Source organism: Haplochromis burtoni, unplaced genomic scaffold (genome assembly GCF_018398535.1).
Source record: "Haplochromis burtoni strain Fernald_Lab_line unplaced genomic scaffold, NCSU_Asbu1 Contig_1, whole genome shotgun sequence".
Lineage (NCBI taxonomy): Eukaryota > Metazoa > Chordata > Actinopteri > Cichliformes > Cichlidae > Haplochromis > Haplochromis burtoni.
In genome coordinates, this window is record NW_024582362.1 from 3,148,446 (window position 1) to 3,175,837 (window position 27,392).

Here is a 27,392-nt window from a genome sequence, read left to right on the forward strand (position 1 = left end):
CTAGCAATATTTATCCACAGACAGTCCATTATTAGAAATACTGGAGTTCTACTGATTTTACTCTATTAGTTATCCACACAAAGGCAATTTTATTTGCCAAGCAATTAAATGATAAATTCTCCAAAATACACCGCCACCACAGAGGCCCTTTTGCAGGGTCTCGAATCAGCAGCGGTGAAGCACAAACCTGCTAGCAGCAGCAGTTGCTGTGTCTGCCTCTACCTTTTGCCGTGCCCAAACGTTTAGCCTCAGTAAAAATTTGATGGTTGAATTGTTTTAAAAACTAAATAAATAAACTCCCTATATACACACAACTGTCATGAAAGCATGAGTTAGATACAGAAAGCAAAGGTGTTTTTTGTACCAGGCCGCACATATTTCTATTTCTGCTTATGGAGTCGATTTCAAGTAGCCATGAGAGTATGAGTTGAATTCACTTTGTTACCACTTTGTTAAAGCTCATCCAGTTCATCCAGTTCAGGGACCTTTGTTCCACAGCATGTTCCCAATCAATCTCTACAGTCTCTACTATGTGACTACTGAAGTATTGACAGCTCTACAAGCTCAGAATACCATAATATTCATTACATTCTGATCTAAATTAAGACTCAGATTAATACACGGCTCAAATTGCAGACTTTCACAATGATGAACAATGGCACCCAGCTGGTTAACAGCCATTGGACTTATTTATAAGTTGAACCATATTAAAGTACCTATAAACACTTATATTCCTCCAAAGCGCAAAAAAAGAAAAGAAAAAAAAAAAAACTCCCCACCCAAAAAATCCAGAAACTGAATAAAAAACTATAACTGCGACACATAATTTGCTCAGTAGCAAATTTACACAAATTAATACAGCTAATAGATGAATACAAGATAGATGACCCCGATAAAAAAAAAAGTCCTGCAAGATGAAACTGAAAGCAACACAAAGGGAGGAGGGTTTCTCATCATGTGCCTCATCTGTTTGCAGTAGACTATAATTAATTTATCACCTGTCCCAGGACTGAAGAAGGCATCAGTGGAAAGAAATGATGTATTATGTATTGACATATCAGTGTAAGCATAACAAAGTGTGAGGAGGACAAAAACAGTCTCCTTTCTACATTCTAAACAGTCTCCACTGCACAGATAAAAGGATTATTTGTGCTTTCAGAGCTAGAATAGGCTCCGCCATGTTAACTACTCCACTGCTCGCTATCTGAACACCAGTCAACCTTTGGGGTTACAAGCAGCTTTTGTGTCTGCACTTGGTCTGGAGGGGTGGAAATGAGACAGAAATCAGGCGTGGGGCCTTTTCTTTAGGGAAACAGAAGAGAAAACATGATTGGAGAACAATTTATCCCAATAAATCTACTGTACTTCTCTTCTTACACATACATTACAATCTAAAATTAAGTAGTATAGAAATATATAGTATACAACTCTGAATTGAATATGCTTGGAGTTTAAAGTGTTGCTTGGACAAAACAAGCAATCTGAAGGTGCCGCCATGACTCTAATAAGAAAAAAGATAATATATGCAAGTCTCGAGGTCATATCAAACCTTTCAGAGCTCCAAGATGGATTATTTTTTCGACTGATGTCTTTCTTACTTATAAGAATTTGACCTGAACTGTGCCTGTATAATCAGATTCTAGTTAGGATCAAACAGCCCCGAACATTTACAGTACCTTGGCAAATAAAAGTGACATAAAAAAGGAGGCTGACAGCTGCTGTTGCTTCCCTCATTTACACTTTCTCAACGCCTCAATGCCCCAAATGTCTGGTGGTGTCATCAGCAGGTTACTTGGTGTGCCTCAGCTGCATAGAAATCAAAAGGAAACTGGCTGCCTTCTGCTAAATTTTCACGAGGAGAATGAAAGATGCCAGTAAAAGGTTGTCAAGCATGCAAGTTAGTGTTGGTTATTTTGCAGGAGTACAGACGTTCAAGGCTTGCCCCCCGACGGCAGCCTTGAGCTCCTGTGCTTCACATCCAGGGAAGGCTGTGTGGCATCTTTGCGCATCGTGGTCAAAAACCCCAATTAACAGACGGCACCATTCGTAACCTTGTGCTTATCGCGGTTGAGCATGTGGCGACTATGGTGCAGCTTATCGCGGAGGAGCACGTGCCCACCAATCTTAATGATCAGAGGTACATTTGTCCTGTTGGCTTCCCGGTCAGCTCTAAAGAGAAGGTAGTCCATGCAAGCGGCGGCCTTGAGCTGTGTGCAAAAGTAAACCCTGCAAACTCTTGCTGATTTTGTCTCTGTTTACAGCTTCATTCAAGGTTCTTTTGACCTTGGACAGGGAAAATATTTGCCACAGCAAAGCTCAAAGTGAAGTGGCATTGGCTGGAAATGTGTTTTTTGTTTGGTCCAAATTAAACCTTGTAGTGGAGCACAAATTCAGTCAATAAGCAGGAAACATTTCCTAATCGTGTTGACTTCGTGAGTCATTGTTGGAGTAATAAAAATATTGATAAATGTTAGATGTATTTAAGTAGCACGGGACTTTGGCTAAATATTAAACAAGCTTCTCTTGGAAGATTTTTGACTATTAAATGTTTATTAACCTCTATGTGCCAGAGTAGCAGTTAAGGAAAGTGCAGGTACCTTTGAGAAGTCTAAGTGATAGTACACATTAACAGAGAAACCATCATTTTTAACATGACCGAACCAGTTGGCCAGATGTCTTTAATTTTCTTTTAAATGGACTCAGCCAAAGGTTGGCAGTCACAGCATCAGTGCCGTACTAGAAAAGCTAGAGTGACAAAACGCAGAACAAAGATCACCAACATCTATTCCACTTTATTTAAGAATTAATGAAATCCAGGGAGGAGATGGGCTCTACTGAACCAACCAATGAAAACAGAACTTACCATTAGCACTCCATAAGTCTGCAGGCTGAGTAAATATAGCACCTAGATGATGGTTTATTGATTATTTGTTTAGTATTCATCCTATAATGCATTCATATTTAATGAATATCACCCAAACAATCAGTACTTTACAGAAACCAAGCTGGAGTTTGAAACCAAGGACTGTCTGCAGCACATGTAGCAGGATAGCATCACCATGAAAAAGGCTAAGTAAGTAGCAGGGTGTTCACCATAGGTCGCTTTAACTTTGCCCCAGTGTAAAGCATATGGGTCAATATATAAAAATCAGTTTCCCCCCCAAATGTCCAGTACTGATCGAGCTCTACTCAAACACAGTTCACTATTCTCATCTATTACCACTGTTGGTATAACAATGTATTAAGATTTTGTGGTAATGAATGACTGTGTATTACATTACAATCAAATTTGACAACAACACCGAAAAAAATTACATCCCTGACTTAGTCACAGTGTTTCTGTCTCACTCATCCTTGGCTGGCAGGTAACTTCATCGGCAACAGGTTTCTTGTGACCTCTGCAGCTGACCCTCAGATCATACACCCCTAAGGGGAGAGATAATGAGCATTGTGCTCAGCGGGACTGAACTGCTCAGGTGGAAACAAGTGCTCCTTCTTCTTAGCAGTGAGGCGTGAAGAGAGCCCCCCTGGTTTAGACTGCTGTGTACATTCACATTACCAATCTTTCACCAGCCGAAAGGCCACAAGAGCTACTCGAGGAAAAGAGGAGGCTGGCTTTACAAAACAATGAGACCAACCAGATCCAATCACATGAAAATAGAAACTTGTGACAACAATGAACCAAAGCCTGAGCCGAATTCAAGGAGGTAGTGTGCATATACGGTCTAAGGGCCTTTGATATTTTGAGTTAACTGTTCTTTGCCACCAGACAGCTCCTCTCAAAGAAGCCGACAGTGAGATCCACAGATAATAGGGCCCTGCTAAAGCGGCACTTTGGAGAGTGTGAGAAACTGAGATGATGTAGTTTTTGTGAACTGCCGAGTGAAACTGATAACGCAGGAGGAACTTCACTTTGGGAGTTATGAGGGTGAACTGTTTGCGAAGGTAGCTTCTTTTTAGCTTGTTCCTGATACCTTGTGTTGCAGACGGGAAAACGCTGAAAATAACGGGTATTTAACAGACACCATGTGAAACAGGAAGACTTTCAGTGACAGCAGAGAGGAGAGTGTGGCACAGGCACTTTCTCAGAGATGTCTCAGAGCTCCAAGAGCTAAAGGGGATTATGTAAGTCAAGCAGTATACTGGGTCACCCAGTTGTTTTTGATACACTACTGCATCGCCGCTACAACTGCGCTTATTGCAGAGATTCGTATTTCATAGCGCCCACGTACGGCTTCACTGGGAAGTTAAAAAGGTTTTATTTTTTGTTTTGTTTTTTCTTTTTAAAGAAGATTCACCGCCACTGACTGCTAAGTAGGATTCAGTGTTAACCAGCGATTTTTAAATCAGAATGACAACATATTGTAGTGAACAAACTAGCTGCTAAAATGCTATATGCCAGCCAGTAACCATGGTGACTTTAATGGTTTATGAATAAGCATAGCCCGTGTAAACTACACGTGGTTTATGCTTGGTTTCTGTCTCACAGCTGTAATGTCTACATTTTAATCAAACCCTCGAGGTAAGCAGGAAAATCAGAAGCAAAGGACAATCAGTACCAACTGATGACATCATCAGATCAAGTCCCTAAGCCCCCCAGATAAAGAAACACCACCGACTGTCTACTAATAACAGGAACAGAACCATGCAAATTGCGTATGTCTGCTTTAAGGCCATGCTACATAGAGCTTCCTATTCTGAATTAACACCATGTTACTGCTCTGTGCACAAAAAGCTATATAATTCATGTGGGTGGTTTAGCTTCACAAAACACCACAGCAGAGTCTAAACAAATATGCTGCATGTATTTTGCCTATAGGCCACTACAAAAGCCTTCAGCAGCTGCACGTGTTGATAAAGGCAGCACTGTTGGGACAGGTAGGATGTTTGGCTGCTTCACAACAGGACTCTTTGTTTCTCTAGCTGTGTCATATTACTCACCAGGAAAAAACTAAACAAAAAAAAAAAAAATCCTAGCCTGCATGGAGCTAATTTTAACTCCAACATGAGAAAAAAATATATGTTTTACGGAGCGAATTTCCTAGTTGTTAATAATGTTTTACAAAATTTACATTTACCACTAATTATCACCCCTAAGGTCATGTTTCCCAAGACACACTTGCTAGCAAACGTTAGTGAAGCTCACGCCTGTAGTAGAAGGTCAAACAGACGTGCAGTGACGTTCATTTCAAAATAAAAGCGCAGTTAATTAGATAGCACGCCGATCAATCTTGGGTTTATTGCGAAAAAACACGTTTATAAGAACAGAAAGTACAATTTATAACGTGTATTAATCATTAATAGGCTGTATTAAACGATGTTCCCTTTTGATTTGTATAAATCCTTCTAATTGTAATTTTATTTTTGTACTAACCGGAAATTATCTTCTCTCCACCCCTAGAAATGACACCATTCCTAGCATAAAGGTGCTACTGACAACTGTCAAGCTTCTCGCCAAGTCGACTTCATTGTCTAGTTTTACAGAGAAGACGAGGCCACCCGAGTAAAAAGGTTAATAAATAACAGATGTAATAAAATAAAATTTAAAAAAGTCTTCAGCCCTTCCTGTACTGACCGGGGCACGGCCACTTTGTACCAGGAAGAGACGCAAACATCTCACCTTAATGGGGTGAAATCATGTAGTTTAGAGAAACACAGTTTACGCTCGACGAATATATGGAGTGTGCTTGTGTGTCAGGGTGATGACTAAAGAGAAACACAGCCTTAAACAACTTTGTTTCCCCTGTGATGTCCGGCCTGTGCACAGATCGCTACTAGTTTCGCAGCATCGCTTCGGCGTTGCAAACACCCACCCCTCCTGCACCATTTCCGTGTTTTATACGGAATCATTTCCACGGAGCCTGTGCCACGTCAATTAAATGCATAGGTTTTACTGAAATCTTACGCAGGGCAATAAGACCGGAGTAAGAGCCAGCTTGTAATAAACGAAAAGCACACGGTGCCTTGCCAAACACTGCGACATTGTTGCAGGATAACCGGTTAATAAGTGAAAGGGTGCATGACGTGTCTAAATCAATGAGTCCAAGACAGCAACAACGTGACGCTAAAACAACACAACTCACCTAGTGCCACCTCGCAGGCTTTGCGCAATTGGGAATGGTGAGCCTTTTTCACCTCCTTGTCGGCCAGGATCTTTTCCAAAGCTCGTGTAAGGAACATGTTTTTCGTCTTTTTGCCCTCAAACATGTCGCACCGGAATTTGGAGCGAGGTGTGCCTGGTCCCAAGGGGGGCTGCAGCCTCCTCGAACAGAGATGTAATTCCTTTAGTAATGTCAGCCGCAGAGCCCCTAACAGACAAACATAAATAAACACAGAAGGTGGGGTAAATCCCTCAGATTGCCATTAACGACCTGCCTCCTGCGCCATGTTTGAGAGAGGAAACGACGTCACGTACGTTTGAGAGCGGCCGCAGTGAGGCAGTAGGGAGTGAGGACGGAGATGAGAGTGTCCCTGCACCCGAGCTGTGTCTGCACATTCATGTACACCTGAGATCCACGATTTGTTTGACCAAGACACATTTTTTCTGTAGTTTTGGTTCTGTGCACCGCCGCTGAGGAGCAGACTTCATTTAAAGGGGTTTTACACAAAAATTGCATTAAATGTTTAGGATTTAAAGCCATTTAAAAAAAAATTGCCAAGTTTCAGAAGCTCAAAATTAATACATTTTCACTGGAATTTCACATTTGAGGCCCAAAGAGATTACAGCGCAGGTATTGTAGGTTATTATTGGACGGGGAACCTAAACAAACCCATAAGTGAGACAGGGAAAGCTTCAGTCAGCCAAATCAGTAGTCTGATGCACTGGGCACCTCATTTAATTGAAGTGTAAAAGGTTCTCTATCTCGCTCTCTGCTCTGCTTCAGCCAAATACTGCAAGACTGATCAGACACAACTTCACAGAGCAAGTGGATAATGACCCAAAGCATACTGCAAAAGCAACCCAGGAGTTTCTCAAATCAAAGAAATGGGATGTTCTTTAAAGGCCAATTCAGTCACTTAATTTCCACCAAGAAGAGCTTTTTTTTCTTTTTAGTTATGAAAGGCCAAACTGAATGCAGGAAGAACCACAAACAAGCAGCAGCTTGAGAGGAAACACAGCACTAAGGGTCCAGGCTTCAGTCACTCATTGGCTGTAAAGTATTAGAGTATTAAAAACATCATATATAAAATTATATTAGTTTGTCCAAATAATTTTATATTAAATGTATAGGAATGTCTGTAATTAATGCACTTCAGTCACATATTGATAGTTTGATTTTAAAATTCACTGTGGTGGTTTACAGAGGCAAAACTGTCTTTGCATATAAACCTTCATGGTCGTATTAAACCTATGTGTGAAAGCGCTGGCGTAACATGTTGCCACAGTGCCTTAAACCACCAAGCAGAAGAGTTTGCTGTCTTTTGTTGAATAAAACATAACTTTCCTCTGACATGACATGCACATGACCTACAGCAAACCTGTGTGTGGTATCCCTGTGGGCATTTTGTCAAACATTTTCATTGTAGTAAATATGTAGTAGCCTATGAAGGGATCATGATACAGTTAACTCAAACAGAACTGAAGTCGATCCTTTTGGGATTCTCAGTTAATCATAACGGACCCACTTAACTCTACATTTAGAAACAATACAGTGTAAATAGATCTGATTGTCATCCTTGTAAGGACCCACAGATTTTTTGGAGGAGGGGGTTAACACACTTTACTCGTGAATGAATGCAAATGTAGTTTTCTTTAAAGATTTCAGCAGAACTTAAAACTTTAAAAAAAGACAATTTCAAGTTGCTGCTTTTTGTTTTGCTCATGTATCAAATCAGTTCAGGAGTGATCGCAGGCTTCATTTTTGGTGGCAGAGCAATTTTAAATCCCTGCACATGGCAACTTATTTGTCTGTGGTTAATTTCCGTTATAATTTCCCAGTCAATTTAATCTTTATGGTATTTTGCTTATTGCCTTACCTCATACATAACTGTGCATATCCACACATTTAGATGGTGCTACACTGCATTTTACAGCCTTTAGCAGAGTGCAACACATCCAGAAAATCTGGCAATTTGACAACCCAGATTTGGCAGTTGTGGGCGGTATAGTTCACTTTCACTCGGATCGGACTGTCCCGCGTGTCAGTCCCACCGTTTCTGAATCCATAAATAAGAGTAGAGCTGCAGAATCTGCAGACTGTCTACGAAGAAACTAAAATAAGAGGCAGATGTTTGAATCGATCATTAAATGCTATTAGTTAAATCAAAAAAGGTCAGAACGTTATTCATTATAAACATCTGCTGACTACAATGATGTTTATCATCAAACATGGCGACGAGTATGTGTGCAAAACACTGACAGAACATAAATGAGGGCTGAAAGCGTGACCTTTAACCTTCTTGTAGATGTTTGCATGAAAGCTATTAGGAATGAATTATTTCTAATGATGTCAGTTGCAGCCAGAGGCCAAACTAAATGAAAATAGGCCAAAACAAAATGTACACCTGTAAAAGCGGACAAGCAGAAAGGCAAAGAAGACAGAAATTCAATTACAAAAAATATATTTTGTTTTATAAAACAACCTTTATTCAGGTCAGACACTTAAAAAGATCTCATGATAAGAACATAGCCAAGCACAAGTAAACATTTCAGACACTGTCTTTTTCCATGCCTGAGTAATGACACAGTAAGCTGCTGAGGTCACAGGTCATTCTTTCTAAATGTTAGTCTGAACCAAATGAAAGAGAGAAAAAAGATCTCGACTGAAATTTACCACTCTGAGCATATTTATTATTAGTAATAAAGGTTTTTACGCATTTTATGAAAATCTAGAGTGGCACTTGGTAAGAATATTTCCTAGAATAAAAAAAAACCAACCAGAATAAAAACAGGCTTAAAGATGTTGTTCTTTTTAAACTTGTATTTAATAAAGCACATTTTAGAAGACATAAAAAATATTAGCTTTATCTTTACCATAAAAGTGCTGCTGTAGCATAATGAGTGATCGCATGACCACTATTCACTGTAAAAAATAAACTTTTTTTTTAAAAGATGCATTACTTAAAAGATCCTGTAGGGTTCAAGTGTTTTTTTAGTGTTTGGTTTGTTTGCACACAAAAATACATCACCATCAGCTGTTATCAGAAAAAGGAGAATAAGATGAACGACAAATTCAAATTCACGCTCTGAGGATCTTTGTCGGTTCTTCGCTTGATAACATCTGAGCGGAATATGAAATCTCAGGAAAATATTAGGTGCTAAGATAGGTAAGTCGGAGGGTGTGGTCATATATATGGAAATTTCTCCCTATCTGTCTTGCACTTCTTCAGCACTCCTGATGCGATGGCTTTCACGGCTCTCATAGTCTCAGTGCAGGTTGGCTTTATTAGGGATTCGGGTAGAAGGAAACCAAAATATCCCGTATCCCTCAACTCAAATGCAAATGCGTAGGGGATCCCGTTCCTGTATGCCCAGTCGATAGAGCTTCCTGAGCTGACGTCTGCAAGGAAGTGCAAAATAGACAAGGGTAAGGAAAGCTTAAAACAGGAATACCTTAAGTTAAGTAGCTTTGATTTTAAAGCGTTCCATTTCTGTTGCTGCAGGTGAGCGTTTAGGTATCGCTCCTCTCTAGAGCAACATTCAAGGCAACTCTGAATTGATCTTGTATATTAGAAAACTGGCATTTTTCTCCTAAGTTTAAAATGAATAACAGCTCATTTCCATTGCCAGAGCGCAATATTAGAAGGATTCGAGGAACTCACACAGAGTTGTGGAGGCAGGTCCGTATCTGTACTTCACGCCATAGGCAGAGTACAATGCTGTCACTGCATTGTGAGCTGCTGACTCCTGGATGCATGAAAGCAGAAGGCTAGCTCATCTCACATACTGCATTTCTTTAACACTATCAAAGGATCTGTACTAAGCAGTTCTCTCAGATTAATTAAAAAAATTAAACTCAGTGAGTGTTAAGCAATAGATATCTTACCACACAGTTGAAGTTGGGGATTGTGGCATACTTGTAGGAATATGGGTAAAGCAGCATTTGTGCATAGGCATGAATGGATATGTATGCTTCCACGCGTTTCTTGTGCTTGCGCAGGAACTTAGCGACAGCTTTGACTTCAGGTTCAGATTCGGGGAAGGGACCGCAATACGTGTCATCGCACGGATGAGAAGAGGCACCTTCATCTGGGGAAGCAAAGGGAGAAAGGATGAAACCACGTCATCATATCTTCTAACCATACAGGATGCTTTAAGTGGCATCCTTAATCCAGCAACAGTGACCAAGCAGTAAGTGTAAAGAAATGGAAGTAGAGCAGTAGTTCGCATTGTTGGCACAAACTTTCCTGCGGCGTTTCTGCGTGGAGCGTGTGTGCGTTCCTCCCACAGTTCAAAGATAAGTGTGTTTGGTGGATAGGTGATTCTAAATCGGCCACACGTGTGGCCATGTGAGAGGGGAAAAAAGAGCTTTAGAGAGCATTAAGAGCACAGAATAAAGTGCTGTGTGAATGTGTGTAAATGGATGAATGGGGTTTGTTGTGTAAAACTCTTTGAGTGGTCAGTAAGACTGGAAAAGTCTAGAAAACCAAATGCCAGCGTGAAGGGGAACTAATAAAGACACAGACTGAAATATGATCACATTATAATCCTTTGCAGACAACCTTGTTTCACTCACCTTGACCCAAAAAAGTAAAGAGAAAAGCATCTGAACACATGCTGGTTTTAATTAAAGCCGTATTTTTAAAACTACGAAGTAAAAAGGGCTTCTAAGGTGACTAGTATTAGTCTGAAATGTGTTTGTTACTTTAGAAATTATGGGAGAAAAAAAGGCATATTTCAAAGTTTATTTCAGGGATACTTTTTCTAAGGCTCAATTATCATGATGTACATTTACACTTGAAAGTCCTTCTTAAATATATCTATAAATAGCAGAGGCAAATGAAAAACCATGAATTTCAGTCAGACTGAATGCTATCTTTGGGCTCACTCTGTCCTGCTTCATGCCTTTTTACAGCAGTCCATTACTGACTAATCAAATAGACTATAATTCATTTAATTATGGTATATTTCTCACACCATTTCCAGACTTTTATCATATATTTTGCACATATTCTCAAACTGTCATATGCCAGAACTCTAAATGCTGTGAATTCATGACCGAGTGTTCCCTTGAAGAGATGTTCTTCATGAGGTATAAAGAAATCTTCCACTCCTGTGTGTTTAGATGTATCACAAAAAAACTTTATTCTATTTTCAGCCTATGTCCTCACTCTCTAGAGAATAAATGAGAACAAATGGATGTAGTTGTTCCTATGCACATAGGGGCACATATATACTCTTAGTCAGATTTGTCAGGTGTTATTTTACCTACCACACCATTTTACTTTCCAGTTTCTGTTAGCGTCCACTCCCCTGCAGTGGAACTTGTGATTTTTGGACCGTGTCTTTCTCCAGAACCGATCCTGCAGGCAAAAAACAAAACAAAACAAAAAAAAAAAAACACGTTCTTGTCCACTGGCAGTAAAACACATCTGAACAACAGGTTCATTCTTCCTGCATGCAGCAAAAAAATATAGACAATTAAACATAAATTAAGCAGCATAATAACATGTAATATCATGTAATAACATAAATTGCATTATTATTTCTCCTGTTTATACGTAGACATTTTTTCTTTCTTTAAAATTATTCTACAATCTGTAGGTGGAAAAAAACAAGCTTCCAGCTTCCCTTCTTTGCCTTGGTTTTAGCAAGCAATCCAAAAAAAATGCAATAAAATGTATATGTAAAATGTGCTTCCCCTCTAAGAAAAGCTTCCTCTCAAAAATGTACATATAGAAAGACCAGCAGAAAAGCCTACAGTACCGTAATCCAGCTGAAACGATAGCCATCCACATTAAAGACAGGCATGATGTAGAAGTTGAGCTGGTTCAGTAGTCTTGTCATCACAGAGTCATATTGGTATGAGTTGATAGCCTGTAATAATAATATAATGTAAGTCCAGTGTAATTATAAAACATACTCAACTGAAGAGGCATGTACTTGCAGCCCCTTCTAGTTGCACTGATAGCCCAGCTCTCTCAGGGCAAAACGCTCATACATGCCATCACAAGAGCATTTGCTGTGTCTCCCAGCACAGTCTCAATGTGGAGAAGATACCGGGAGAGCTGGACAGGGCGGTGGAAGGGCATCAGGATTAGTAACTGCTCCTTTGGGCCGAGAGGAGCACTGCCAACGCCTCACAAAATGAATTCAACATGCATGTATCTGACCAAATTTTGAGATTCAAACTCCATGAAACTTATAAGGATGCTTGATTGGCATTTGCCAGAGCGGCCTCACAGTGAGCACATCTTAGAGATGCCTCAATTTGTCTGTGTTTGCCTGTCTGTGACCACCACCTGCAAACTTGTTCTCTTTTTGGGGTGTTTTCTTTTCCAAAATTCTGGAAAAAAAAAAAGATGTCCACACTTTTTTCCCCCAGTGACCCTAATACTCTTTTGTGAATGCGCCGTTCTGGAGGAGCCGGATTACCTGTGCAAGCAGAATGGGCTGCAGGTACTGTCTCATGCTACCATAAGTAGCAGGGACGTGAGCAAAAAGCAAGAATGGAGAAAAATTAGTCATTAGGGATAAGGAGAGAGCAAATGTCTATGACTACCACCTGCAAACTCGTTCTTTTTTGGGGGGTGGTCTTTGTTTTTGCCTCTCCGGTGCACTTGTTGTCACTTTCATTTGCATGAAAGCAACTGAAATTGATTCACAAAGGTTTCTGCATAGATTGATATCCCTGAAATTTAAATGACTTTATGTTACACTGTGATGATCAAGTGTTCCTTTAATTATTTCTGAGCAGTGTATCCTTTTTATATTGTATTCAGGCTCATTATCTATTGTACATTCAAACAACTGAGTCTGACAGCATAAGAGGATTGGAGCTATGAGACCTGGGCACTGGGCTAATGCTGCTTATACCTGCCTTTTAACCAGACTGAGGCCAAGGTTAATGTGCTTAAGGCTTGAACAAAGATGGCACCCTGACCTCCAGTGGCCTACCTCTGTCACTACACCACAGCACATTTGTATTTCCGTTCATCATGAGTCCATTTAAGGTGAAACAGTCATGTATTTGACTTTTGCCTTTCTAGAAATTTGAACTGAACCATCATACTGGAGAATGTCAGTGCAACAAATCATTGTTCTGTGAACGGTAAGGTTCAGTGTAATACACTTTTTACTAGCTGATGTTTAAGCAGTTATTTACACCTCAAAATAAGAGGATTTTAAAACAGCTGGTTTTAATGCACCTCACAGGTAACATTCAAAAAACACTCAAAAAAACACCCAAAACAATCCTTTGGAATTCACTTGAAGTCAGCGCTCTAGCTTTACAGATAACAGATTTTCCTTTAATTTTCTTTACTTTCTGGCACTTATTGTGCTGGACCGTGTTGAAAATCCCACTCATCTGGCATTTAAGCATTATAAAATGAGCCATTAAATGTTCTTGCAGTTAATGTCTGGCTCTGGTCTGGTACCGTCCTCACTTCAGAGAGCACGGAGACTTTAAGGGTGCAAAGGAACTTGCGTAAATGCCTGTGTTATTTCCAGCATTTTAGCTGTAAAGTATTTTCTTAAGTATTTGGATAGCTGTAAATGACAAGTGAACAGATGTTGGCGCTTTGATGAACAGACCATATGTCACAGATAGCCTGAATGATGATCTACAGCAGGCAATCAGCGGGATATACATTGTGTTCCTGTCGAGGCATTTTTCGCGCATACATCAAAGAAAGAAAATTGTAAAAATTAAAAGCAATCTGCAGACTTTATAAGCACCTCTTTAACAAACCACTGGCAGAATGCAGGTCCTATCCACTCTCTGGCGTGAACACCACAGTCGATCCACACAGCTTTCTTCTGGAGACGACGTTTCTTTCCTAGCTGACGGGACACGAGCATTTTTAGCTTTAGATTAGGACAAGACAGTGTGTTTCTTAGTTTTAATGTGCCTCCTCTCCTACCTGAAGCACATAAAGCGGTCTTCCTTCATATGACTTCCCAACAGAGAACACGTCAACCAGATTGGGGTGGGTTGTGTTCATCATAAACATCCAGCTCTGGATCTGAGGGACAGGAAATGATGCAGGGAAGTGGATCTTAAAAGACTTGTTTACATAATTTTCAGAAGTAATTACTATGCATTATTGCACATCTGTGTGCTTTGTAAACGTGTGTTGTACATTGAGGGAGAGGATGAAAGCTCAAAGGACAAAAGATTTGTCCTCTGAGCTATGCTGTTTCGTAGGGCTTGAAAGATTTGCAAACCAGGAGCCTGATCAACCTGGGAAAATAAACACTCTAAAGCTGTGAAGTGTCTGAAGTGGAGCGCACGTCTCGGTGTGTGAAAGCGCGAGGCCGTGGGAAAGACACATGTGGAACTGTGTAATTGAGAGAAAGCACCCTTAGAGAGGTTTTCTGTTTACCTTGTGGGTGCAATAGATTAGAGAGCAGAGGGGAATGAGAGATAGGTAGGTAGATGTTGGGCTTCATGTCTACCTCTTCCAGAGAGTGGTAAACCTCGTAGTCATACTGAGCCTCTGACCTCCGCTTGCGAGAGGAGCGATATCCCGTCTGCTTTTCAATTTCCTTCTGTAGATTGGAGATAAATACCCTGCGTGAATGAAAGAGAGTGAAGCAGACAAACATGGTACACATTATAACCACTGTAGCATGTTTCCCATCGGCACATTTGGTACTCTGACTGTATGGTGTATGGTTTATTAGACAGTTAATACAAAGATAGAGGAGGGTGTGAACTAGCCAAAGGGAAACATAAGTAATGTAATCTAAAGAATACAGAAACAGAGCTGCCCTACGTCTCATTGTGCAGCTAATGTGTGGAGATTCATATCATGAAGCACTGGGGAGCATTTTACTGTGAGTGATGAGTCACTACACTTTAAATTTCCATCCAAATTCAGTCCAAATAGGAGGCTGGGATTTAGAGATTGCAATTCTGTAAAGTGGGAGAAGTTCAGGAAAGAACTCGTGAGCTCAGCTCAAAAGTTTAGAAGCCCCAATTCCAAAAATGTTGGAATGCCATGTAAACAGAATGCTTTGTAAATCTTATAAACCAACATTTATTCACAACAGAACACAGAAAAAATACAAAATATTCTATTGATAAAATGCAATTTTAATTTAAAAAAAAAATAAGATAATTTTAATTTGATGGCAGCAACAGGTCTCAAAACAGTTGGACTGGTGGGGGAAACAAAAGGCAGTCAAAACCAGCGGTGCTAAAAAGAAACAAGTGAAGGGACATTTTGAAACTATTAATTATCAATGCATCGTTAATATGACAAAAAGACCATCTTAGAGAGGCAGTTTCTCACAAGTGAATATCTCTGTGAATATCTCATCATCTACAGTTGATGATAAATTATTATCATATATTTTGGAGAAATCTGTGCGTAAAGGACAAAGCCAAAAATGACATGGTAAATGGACTGATAGTTATACAGCGCATTTTTATTCTCCTGGAGTACTCAAAGCGCTCTATATACAACATGCCACATTCACCCAAGCACGGTCCTCTCTGCTTTTAAGTGCTTACTAACTACCATTCAATCTGCGATGGCTGAATTGGAGAGAAACTCTGGTTAAATATCTTGCCCAAGAATATTTGGGGTCCGATCAATAGATGACCTGCTCGACCTCCTGAGCTACAGCCACCCCAAAATGATATTGGAGAATGCGGGCATCGATCCCGCTACCTCTCGCATGCTAAGCGAGCGCTCTACCATTTGAGCTAATTCCCCGCTAAGCCCGAGCTAACTCCGCTCTCATCAGGTTCGCAGGCAGCACTGCATTAAAAACAGGTATGCTTTAATATGTCATGGAAATCACTGCATGAGATCAGGAACACTTCCAGATATCACTGTACACACGGTTTTCCGTGACATCGACAAATGGGGGTTAAAGCGCTTTCACACAAGCCACATGTAAACATGATCCAGAAACACTGCCATCTACTCTGGGCTCATGATTGATTGATTGATTGATTGATTGATAGATAGATAGATAGATAGATAGATAGATAAGATAGATAGATAGATAGATAGATAGATAGATAGATAGATAGATAGATAGATAGATAGATAGATAGGTAGGTAGGTAGGTATCCATAATCATATACTGTGCATGCTACCGTTGTATATAGTGTATTATCTTACTTATTTTTTATTTGTACTTTATTTGTACTTTTTCTTCTGATATTTTTCCGTCTGATATCTGTACCTGAGCTGAGGTAAGGCAAAAATTTCCCCGTCGAGGGATCAATAAAGTCTAATCTTATCTTATCTAATAGTGATGATAGATCTACAATGCTAAATTGCACCACTGCATCTTTCCTGCAGTCCAGACCATTTACTGAAAACATCTGACGCGTCATGAAATGAAAAATACAACAAAGAAGACAGAAGACTGTTGAGCAGCTAGAATCCAAGGATCTCATATGAAACAGCAATGGGACAACATTCGTCTCCCCAAAGTCCAGCAGCTGGTCTCATCAGTTCCCACAGTCCCCCACATTTACAGACTGCTATTAAAAGAAAAGGGGATGCTTCAAAGTGGCAAACATGGCCCTGTCCCAACTTTTTGAAATGTGTTGCTGTTATCAAACTCAAAATGACCTTACTGTTTCTTAAAATAGTGCATTTGAGTTTAAATATTTGACATCTTTTCTGTTTTTATTGTGAATAAAATATGTGTTTACCAGATTTGTAAATTACATTCAGTTTTTATTTACATTTTACATGTCTACATGTTTTTTTTAAATTGGGGTTGTACATTTTGAAATGCATTGTATAATTTCAGTTATTTCTTCTAGACTAACCTTACATTACCACAACCGACATGGTTGTGGATACGTAAGCTTCTGAAGGGACTAAATCTGTATAAATCTTGCACCATGTCTGTTGTTGGCTTGTCAGGGGCTTGGACTGTACATGGAACAAATAACACAGGTGATTAGTGACAAAAGTAATTTTTGATCAAATTACCAGGATGCAGGAAAACACATTTCGAAATAATGCAAACTAATGATAAGCAAGTCTGTATGAGTTTGTCTTTTAATTTTGCTTCTCTCATGTGTTGTTGCCTGTAGAGATGATATCTTTGTATATACAAATACCTGATAAATTGTGTCCCTATCGACTGCACTACCGCTGTGAATGAAGCACACCGGTATTTGGGGGTGCTGGGATGAGGCAGTAAATCAGGACTCCTGGTTTTATTGTTGACTCATTGATGAGACCATGTAACTAAGGTCACCCTCTCTCATCTCTTGCAACATCTAAACCAGTTTTCCACCTCATCAATCTCCCTGCTGGTAGGAAGAATCATAGCAGTTATGCTACTACTCTTTATGAATTACGAAATATGGTGTAATTGAGGTTAAACCACAGTTATAAGCATCATTACATGTAGACATACGATCCTTCTTCACCTCCCACCTGAGTCTAAAGCATATCATGTGATCTTTTTCAAAGCATTTTTTATAGCAGGTACGTACTAAAATACATTTCCTCATAACGTCCTTCTATAACAGTTTCTATCCACAACTCCTTTAATGATGCTAAAAATTGGGTCATTATCCTGTGAATATACTGAGATGAACAAAATGAAACCCCTAACCACCCACCAAAGCCTGTCCCCCCCGCCGCGTAAACCATTTTGTGAAAAATCCTCAATCAGTCAACAGACAGTGGAAAAAAAAAAAATCCTCCTCTGCGCTTCAATTCCTCCCCGAGGACTGAGATGACAATGGAATTTTTTCTAGCTGTGGCTGCTTTGATAAAACTCCATCATTTCAGCGCTAATTTTGATGAGGGATGGTGTCGAGAGATGAAAGCGTTGCTTTTTGGAGCAGATTGATAGAGTGTCTCTGATGTACGTGTGTGTGTGTGTCCCAGCTTTGTGGAAATATGAGGGCCTTTGCGTGCAAAATATGGCCTATTCTGCATGTGCAAATCACATATTCTGTTATGAGAAAGCTGAGTAAACAACCTTTGGATAACAGATGTGTCAAAGGGTGCATGCATGAGAGTAAATATGAGTGTCCATGCTTTTATACTTACTGATAATCAATATTTTCCCGCTTTAAGCGTGCGTGTAAACCTTGCGTGTCGTTACGTTTCACGTGGACATCCACTGTGGCATTGTGACAGATTAGAGAAGCACTGTTGGGCTGCCAGAAATCCACCTAATGGAACACAGTGAACATATTAGGGTTACAGTGACAGAAATACCCAGCAGTAATGTAAAAGTTCTTACACTGTGAAAGTGTTCTTGGGCAAAAGCAGCCTCACTGAAATGACAGTTTTATCTTAAAAAGTATCAAATTTAATTCATGAAATTTTCCTGCTTATCGATAGAAACTTTCCCATGAAAGGTGCCAGGAGTGCTAAAGAGTGAACTGTTAGCTGACCGGTCGCTATAGTTGAGCGTACTGTATGCCAGCTATCACGGTTATTATCACCCAACTTTAATGGGATTAATTTAATTTATTTGATAAAAACAAATATTTTTTAGTTTGTGTGTGTGTTATGCCGTCTACCCAAAGAAACTCACTAGAAACTGGACTTGCACTTACACAGCAGAGCTTTAGGATTTTTAAGACCGATACCAGTGCTGATATTTGGTGATTAAAAGGTCGGGTATGTCAGGGGTTATACTCATAACATAAACAGATTTTCCTGACATTTGTTGTGTGTAAATATTTATGAGTCCTTACTGAGATACTATGACAATGCAGTTTTAAAATAATCTTGTTCTATTTTCCCAACTACTCGTGGATTACTCATTTATGCTCAGGACGATCAGCTAGTTGTTGTGTTTGTGGTGTTCCAAACACGTGCTGGACAAACTAATCAATCAATATATTGGACCGCATTCAGGCTTCATAATATTGTGCTCTTCTAACCTAACTAATCATTCAAAGCACTTTACTACAAACCATATTCACTCATTCATACTTTATTCTACACCTTTAAACACTTTCTATCAAATGCAAGCACGCACACGCACACAGTTTTATTAAGACCCAAACAGGGAACCATTCCTACTTCCGTGATCAAGCAAATTTGGGGAATGATTCAATGGAGCAAAAACTGATGCACAATCCAGAGTAAATAAACCTCACTTGGCTTTCTCCTCTACTATATGACCTCAAATATCTTTGATAACAAGGTCTTTCAGTACTTATCACGATGTGATAGCCAGAGTCCTAACAGCCAGATATCCTTGCCAACCAAATAAACAAATAATAAACCACATAGTAACTATAGCAGTAAAACAGTGGAAAAAAGCGGAGAAGACGAGAATTTAAAAGGATTTAAAACAAACAGGAAGCAACTGATCTACCAGTAAAAGCACTGTAGTCACTGTAAAGAGATTGCTGTTTCTATGTTTGCAGATGTGTACGCCCTCAGCTGGCTTTCATTTTCTGCATGGCGGCAAAACATGCACATGCTTGTTAATGTGTCAATTGGTTTAATGCTTTACAGAATGCATACCAGAATAATTTAACTACGTTTAGAGCCAGAAGGGTCAAATACCCTCAGCTGGAATGCATGGTGCCCCTGAGTGCGAACCCCTCTCTATTCCTGCACTTTTATGGTGTTTCCAAATGGTTAAGTACCCCAAATGTTTCAGCACCGCTCGTCTTTTAGCAAAACAAATCCAAAACACATATGCCAGAAGGCACTCAAATGTCCCTGATCAGATAATACAATTCCTTAAGTTAACATTTTATAGCTGTATTTATGTGCCTCAAAGAGGCATTCTTCGTCTGCCTTATAAATCTTTTATCTCTTGATTGTTTATTTGCAGCGTAGCTATAAATTGGATTTGTTTTGTTTTGGTTGATGTAGCACAGACACGGGCAGAACAAAAAAGAAAAAGTTACGGTTCAATAAAAATGGAGCTGGCTCCCCTTAGGCCAGATGAGGTGAAATCAAGTAAATGAAATCAAGTTGGCCAAGGTAGATTTAATATAAGAATGCCAACAATGCTAACGGGGCTGTCTAAGCTGAATTAGACAAGCTATAGCATCTTAAATGCATTAAATCTGTTTGGAGGTCAGTCATACCTGGAGCAATCAATATTTATTCTGAAAACCTGTAAGGCCCACATGGATTGTGACAGTTTTATCCTCATATTCAGCAACAGCCTGTTAATGAAGACGGTCTCTCCTGCTGTGGAAAAGAGATTTTCCACTTATGATGATGTCATCTATAGGAAAACGCTGAAAGTTCTCTACAAACATATAAAATGATTTCAATATGACAGGAATATCAGTTTCATATTAGCCTGTGGATGTCTCAAACAAATCTAACATGAGTCCCAAAAGAAACCGAAGCTAATTCTTTTTTGTAGCTCCCATCAAGGCCCTGAATGTTTCTGTTTATCTCAGTTTAGTCTCGGCTGTTACAGCTGGAACTGTAAGCGGTTTACTCTATCCGCTGTTTGAAAGGAAAACTATCAGTAACCACGTAAAGCCCGTGTTTTCATGCAAAGCTATCATAAGTGTAATACCCATTTCCATCTCCTCAGCTCTAAAGGGTTTCCGGCTCTTTCTTATGTACAAATAAACTAAATGTTCTCGAGCTTTAAATAGTTGGTCAGAGGAAAAAAGCAATATGAGAGTATTAACTTTAAGAGCTTGTTCTTGACTTTTTTTTCTATATATGTTTTTTTTTTTTTAACATTTTAGGGAGGAAAGAAATCCTTAGTTGAAGACACTGCCGAGCTTTTTCCAAAATGAGGAGCCCAGGTAAAAGGAGATCTCTAAAAAATGATGCTATTTTGTCTGTGATGCGTCCGATTTTTGACTCACCTGCACCCTGAAGTGTATTCGACCTCATGCCTACCCTGAAAATGAAAAGTTTGACTTGACACTGGAGGCATGGCAGTGTGAACAAGCTACTGAAAACACATGTCCACAGCTGTCCAAACAGTGGCTGCTGCTGCTTTGGTTGGGTGGCCTTGAAGCACCCTGTCCACTGCCCATTCATACAGAAAACTGAGGCCCGACCAGGAACCTGGCTCTCTCTTAGTGTCGCTCCCTACAAATCAAAAAGCATTTACTAAGTACTTCTCTGGTTTTTTTTGTCTCTCTTCAATCCTTTTTCTGTTTTGGGCCGTACTGGCCTGGCGTTCCTGGACCACTTGCGGTGAATGGTATACCAAAGAAAGCTAAAACTGACCACACTGTCTGAAAACCAGGATTTTAGAACCACCAAGGCTCAATTTTTTAAATGAACTCTACAGTTATTATTTCTACAAGCAGACTTTCAAGGTAATTATTCTGTAATAGCAAACCTGTCAAACAAAATAACCCTCAGATTGTACATCTGTGAATATATGAACATAATTAGCCATGGGAAAAAGGTGCACCCAGTCTCTCGTTTTAAGTCTTAAATTTAAGTGTATTTTTGATCTTTTGAGAGCTGTTAGAAGGGACAAAGTGTTATTATTCCTTCCCAACTCCACATTTGCCACCTTTGACTCTGTTAGAGATCCTGGACCTTGATGCAGTTGATCCACTGTCTGAAACAAGCTCCCTGCCTTCTCGCTGTAAACGAACTTTCTTCTAATCTCTCACCAACTGTGCCCGAGGATGGCCGTATTAACGACACCCACTCTCACTGACATCAGCGAGAGACAGAAGAGAAAACTGGTTAAACTGAACATTTGGCTCACATATTACTTACAAATACTTTGACCTCATTATTTGAAACCATATTTAATATGAAGCTCCACCATTCTAACAAGCCATATGCCATATATTCCAGAAAATAAGGAAAAGGATAATAGATCCGCTTTGTGTTCCTGCTCACAGAGGATGACTGGATCACTGGATTTCTCTTTGTAAGTCTTAATCTTACAAAATAGAGAGTCCTGATATGAATTATGAATTTGCAAACAATTTAGCTTTGCATTAGCAAACTAAAACAATGTATAATGAAGGCCATGCTGTTTCTGAGGCTGATGGGTAATTACTTCCAAATGAATATGGGAAAAGAAGCAAGGGCTGTTGTGTCCTGTGGGGGTTCCCTCCTGTAATTTCAGTATCTTTGAAACACATGTTCATTTAGTTCTTAAGTTGTGAGACATCCAGGCGTTTGACCCAATATGACAAACTCCTTTGTATTTCATCCAATTTTCTTTTGGTGTTTCATATTAAAAATGATTGCCGAGTGTCTCGCTGACAGTATCTCAGTCTCTCAGATTGCAAATGTGTCCTGACTGTGACAGATGAACACACTCGATTGCTTTCTGCCTCATTGAAACTGTCACATCGCCTTGTCGGCCCACCATCCCACCGGCATCGGGGCTAACTGCTTGTCTGTGGCCGATGTTCAGCTGTCAGACATTCATGTGGGCTGAATAATAACAGATATTAAACTTTTAACATGCTAAAAGTATCACATCACATAAATATATAGCACCTAGGAATGGATATAAAAGGTGTACATGAAACAAAATAAAGTGCCAACCTTCATGTGTCCGAGAATTTCTCTTAGGGTCCGGACCTCCTCATCATTACTTGGCGTGATCTTGAAGACCTGATCACTGTGAAGAGAAAAGCTTTTGTAAGCACTTTTTTTAAGTACCCTAAAGTTTTTTTTATGGCTCTGTAACAGGTTTTTGATCCATTTTTTTTGTTTGTTTTGGAAAAAACACATCATTTAAAAAACATCTGGGCCATTGTGTCAGGTAATGAAACTGGCTTTTGTGCCAATAGAAGAGGACACTTCTTAAAGCAGCATAGATTTTAGATGGGGGGAAATGGGTGGGTCCTTTTTCAGTATAGATGACAAGGATCAGACCCCAGCCAAACAATCTGTCTGAGGTGTCATTAAAGGATTATATTTCATCGTTTCCAGCTCTGCAGGTTGCACCTGGAACGAGTCCCTGGCAGCCCTCATACAGTAGCAGCGGCAGCTGCTTCACATTTTCATACTGCAAATCAGTACATCTTGTAAATATGGACTGATGTCATGTATTTACCATTTAAGCATAGTATAATGATCTTTTGTTTCTAAATTAGAAGTAGCAATTAGTTTAATGCATTTGCCTACTTTTAAAAATATAGTTAAACCCTTTTTCCAGTTGTGTAATTTTAGATAAATCCACACAGATAAAACTACAGATAGATATTTAACAATGAGATTTATCTTACTAGAATTAATGGACTCAATGAGATTTAAAACAAAACCCGAGTGAACTTAAGAAACAAGAATACATTTGACTGCAAAAAAGTTAAAAATTACACCACCGAGACAGCAATCATTACACCCCCATACAATTCTTGACATGTTCACAGATAATGGAATAAAAAACTGTAACCCCGCGAACCCTGTGAGTGCTCCTAATCCAGTCTGCAAACCACGTTTTTATGCCTGGCAGCAAAACAAAGGCTCTCTTTTTCCTCAATGTGAATCTTACATCATGTTGCTATTAAATCTGCAGATCTCAGCGTCTTCACTTTACCTTACAGTTAACATGCCGGCAGTATTTTCATTACATTCTCTTTACGATAGGCTTTATTTTATCTGCAGAGAAACCTGTCTGTTTGCCTGGTTTTCACACTTTTCCACCTTCTCTTTGAGCATCTTCGTCTTTCACTTCTTTCAAAAGTCTTTTAATGGTTTGTCACACAGGAAGTTGGGCCCCCCCCCTAAACAAAGGTGGCAGTAGGCCATTCTAAAGGTCTGAGCAACAAAGGCGTCTGGGTGTCCCACATGAGTGACTGCCCCATTTCACGCTGCTAAAAAAAAAAAAGAAACCCAGCCTGTTTCCACGAAAAGAGCAATGACAGAAGACATACTGAAACACAGTTCCTGAAACATCAGAGTAACATGCGTTTAGAAGAAGGTTCACAGGACTTTGGTACAGTAATATAAGCATGGCGTAAACAAAGACAGCCTTTAGCATCCCAATGCTTTTTAGGCCAAATCATTCCTTCATGTTTTAATGATTCTCAAAGCTGACAGCCTGTTTTTGTTACAAAGCTGGACTGGCAAAGACATTTTGCTTTGTTTCTACCAGCTACGGGGCTAAAGCTGTCCTTAAGTTGTCAGTCTGTTGATTCTCACAGCAGAACCCTTTCTGGGATGGAAGCAATTTGCTTTTAAGATGCCTAGGCCCTTAAACCGAAAAGCTCTCAGTAGTATTTTATATTTAAACAAACTACTCTGAGCCTTCCTCCATTTGGAGAATCCAAATTTCAGTGTCTGATAATGCTCTGTTGATGAATTACATGATATTAAATGAAAAGTTTGGAAGAGGAGGCTTCCAGTTGTGATAACCTCGCTTTTCTATATAATACCAAAACATAAGCCCTAGAGGAAATATCTCGTTGTCCAAGTGCCTCCCAAATTTTTAATCTGGGGTCAAACAGTGATATTAGTAATTTAGGCGATGGGGTGCTTTGCCTGCATTCAGTCACATGAACCTGCAGACAGACTGATAAACCAAGACCTTTGATTAAAAAAAACAAAAACACCTCATAGCATTAGTACTAGAAAAACATTGCGCTGGAAGCCAGTGCAGCTTCAAGAATCCCCACTGTCATCTGTGCTGTATTTTGAGTAATCTGGACACAACAGACACGGTCTTATACAAATGCCATCAGTCAACAAGAACACTCTGGGAAAAATTTCGAGCAAACTTAAACATGGCATTATGTCTCAAACGGGAAACATGGATTGTGGAGATGGCGAGCACAAAGGCTGTCTTTGTTCAGTCTCTCATAAGATAAATGGTAGTGTCTGCAGACGACTTGTCAAAGTGCGCCTTTCCTTCACTCTAAACACTTCTGTCTCCCTCTCAGTGTTTACGTGAATGGGAATCCCAGTAGCCTCAGAAATGAATGGGGGGGCATTTCACTCACCCTGCGTAGCGGTTGTTGTAGAGATAGCCGAGGACGGGACACAGCACGTTATTGCAGATTATCACCCAAGTCAGTAAAACCGATGCGCGAAATGCTCCCATGTGGTCCGGTGACATTTCTGATCAAAGACGGAGACACTCTGAAGGATGCAAATAAACTAAAACAAAAATGGAAACTTGATGATTCTCGGTTCAGCCCACCACCATCAGCAACAGCAGCAGCAGTTTGGCAAAGTCGCGTATTGGCGTGCACTCTCGTTCAGTTCTTCCACTGACGGAAAAGGTGCAAAAAGTCAGTCCACTGACACGAGAGATACTTCATCAACTCTTTGAAGCTCTGGAGGGAATTGCAGGGTAGCAGCTCTTTTTAAAATGAGGAGGACCTGAATCGCGTGGCTCCGGTGTGGGCGAAGCCGGTAACTGGATCCCTCTCCGGTGCGTAATGTGCTCTGAGAGGATAATGAGCTTTAATGCCAGCCGTTAACCCGCGTCCGCCTCAGGTTATTTTTTAAAGGAGATTTATATATGTTTTAATTTTTAAGTGATGCATAAAGTTCTGATTGAATTCACCTCTAAACTTTAAGAGAATTTTTCTTCCAGTGTGTTCAGCTCAGGTGCTTTTTTGGTGCCGATTAAACATCCTACTGCCGTCTTCATCCGCATACAAACAATACACATGCTCTTCTCACAAGTAATTTTCATCAGCGCTCTGATCTTTTTTATACTATTAATTGTATCCCCTGTAGTGAGAATCCTGTTACAGTACCACAGTGTGCACCTTTAGGTGGAGCTTGGTATGAAAAAGAGGAGTCTGAGCCAGGAGAAGAACAAGAAAATGCTGAATCCGGAAAACAACATGAGAGGACTCTCATTCAGACCCGAGGAACCTTCTGAGATCCTAAACCTTCTGCTTTCCTGTTTACTTACATCTCTGTACTCTGAGGCCAGTGTCATAATAACCAGCTAGCATTTCTGTCAGTGCCTTGGCCTGACTCCACCATGGAGGAATTCCTCTGAAGAGACGTAGATGACTCTCCTTGTTCTAGGCTTTTTTCGTGCCTCCCTTTGATCCACTACCTATCACCCAGCACGGTGATTAAATGTCTAAGTCAACCGCCAGCCTTTTCCTTTTGTGATTGCATGGCAGCAGCACATTTTTCACATACTTTTTTCCCAGTGTCAACAGCGCGCCACCTGTTCTACACCAATTACTCTACAACAGTCTCCATAACACACCCTTCTCTTTTTTTCACGCGCCCCCTGCGCCCCCAGTAACGCAGCACACACGACAGCACACACACACACAGTCACACACACACAGACAGTGACAGCACACTACACACACTACACACACACACACACACACACACACACACAAGAGGAATCAAAGGTGCACATCACTTTAGCAGTGAAGATATAATGAATAACATGAAAACTAAGCTACCAAAAGATCTTAATTTACCTTCATCAATCATCATCATCATCATCACCATCATTTATTTATTTATATAGCACTTTAAAAACACACCTGGTAGACCAAAGTGCTGTACAATACTAATATGCACATAGTAATAAAGGTATTTTCAGGAGTCAAGAGCTCAGATTTGGCTTGGTACAAACTCTAGGTTGATAATTACTGTTTTAAAGGCTCTTTGTTGTGCCTAAATATATATAATAACATCAATATATACATTGCTGTGCAGACGTCTTGAGCCACCGTGAATAGATGGATTTTAGTTCTGCCAATTTTTCTTTTGTCCAGTTTCCTCAAATTTTTAAGGAGACACTGCACACCATGCTGGGATATGCTGATTTTTTAAGCTAATAGCGCTTTGAGAGTCACCTTGTTGGTATATAAATAGTATTTTATGTCTGTCAAACTGTGTTAAACTTCTCAGTGATTCAACTAAAAAATGGGAACAAATTATGTGTTTTTGGAGACAGGCTGCTGGTAACAGAGTGCCGAATGATGTCATTTAAAATAGGTTCTTTGCTAAGTTGTGTCCTATGTGTAGACACAACACTGGTTTATCCCTTGAGTTAGGTGCCTTTTTATGCTTGAATGATTCAGAGGTTAGCTCTAAAGTGAAGAAAAAGCTTTCCTCTGAAAATGATCAGGTACAAGGACTGGACTGAAAAATGAGTAACAAAAAAAGACTTTCAGAAACCCCAACCAACTGCTGCTCAAGGTCACTTTAAAACATTACAAAGAGCCTGGATGCTTGGAGAGAGAAAAAATAGGGGTGCCTCAAGACAATTGCACAAAGCTGTTAACTTTGTATCCTGCCACGATCACTCAAAAATCAGTCCTAGGATACTCATTATAAAGGTGTTGACTTTAGCTATTATTGAGATAGTGCCTGTTTTTGTCCACAGACTCATGCACATCCATTCTGAAACCTCTACCATGTAGGACTTTGTTGACTTT

The 27,392-nt window shown here is 39.8% G+C and overlaps 2 protein-coding genes and 1 non-coding gene across 3 annotated transcripts in view; all 3 read right to left on the reverse strand.

The window, feature by feature from the left end:
• arfgef1 (ADP-ribosylation factor guanine nucleotide-exchange factor 1 (brefeldin A-inhibited)) overlaps positions 1 to 6,421 on the reverse strand; it is a 58,066-nt gene extending 51,645 nt beyond the window's left edge. Inside the window, exon 1 of the mRNA XM_042224628.1 lies at positions 6,084 to 6,421. Coding sequence (XP_042080562.1) covers positions 6,084 to 6,207 — 124 coding nt within the window. The 5' untranslated portion in view covers positions 6,208 to 6,421. The remainder of the gene's footprint in view (positions 1 to 6,083) is intronic.
• Positions 6,422 to 8,529: 2,108 nt separating this feature from the next.
• Positions 8,530 to 25,405, reverse strand: cpa6 (carboxypeptidase A6). The gene is made up of 11 exons (XM_005912180.3): positions 24,966 to 25,405; positions 22,567 to 22,642; positions 18,145 to 18,269; positions 14,561 to 14,675; positions 14,026 to 14,127; positions 13,841 to 13,945; positions 11,867 to 11,977; positions 11,373 to 11,463; positions 9,987 to 10,189; positions 9,763 to 9,847; positions 8,530 to 9,500 (listed from the first exon to the last, which is right to left on the reverse strand). The coding sequence occupies exons 1-11, from the start codon at positions 25,079 to 25,081 to the stop codon at positions 9,286 to 9,288; spliced, it is 1,344 nt and encodes a 447-aa protein (XP_005912242.1). The 5' UTR covers positions 25,082 to 25,405; the 3' UTR covers positions 8,530 to 9,285.
• trnaa-agc lies at positions 15,753 to 15,825 on the reverse strand. The gene has a single exon. It is a non-coding gene; the product is annotated as a tRNA-Ala (tRNA).
• Positions 25,406 to 27,392: the final 1,987 nt, after the last annotated feature.

What these genes read in the sequence shown, in the direction of transcription:
- cpa6 (XM_005912180.3), bottom strand. Translation starts at nt 25,081, where the DNA reads ATGTCACCGGACCACATGGGAGCATTTCGCGCATCGGTTTTACTGACT. An exon ending in CGGGAAAATATTGATTATCA is followed by an intron (nt 14,676 to 18,144) that starts GTAAGTATAAAA and finishes TCATTCACGCAG; the next exon opens with GGTATTTATCTCCAATCTAC. An exon ending in ACCTGCCTCCACAACTCTGT is followed by an intron (nt 9,501 to 9,762) that starts GTGAGTTCCTCG and finishes ACTTCCTTGCAG; the next exon opens with ACGTCAGCTCAGGAAGCTCT.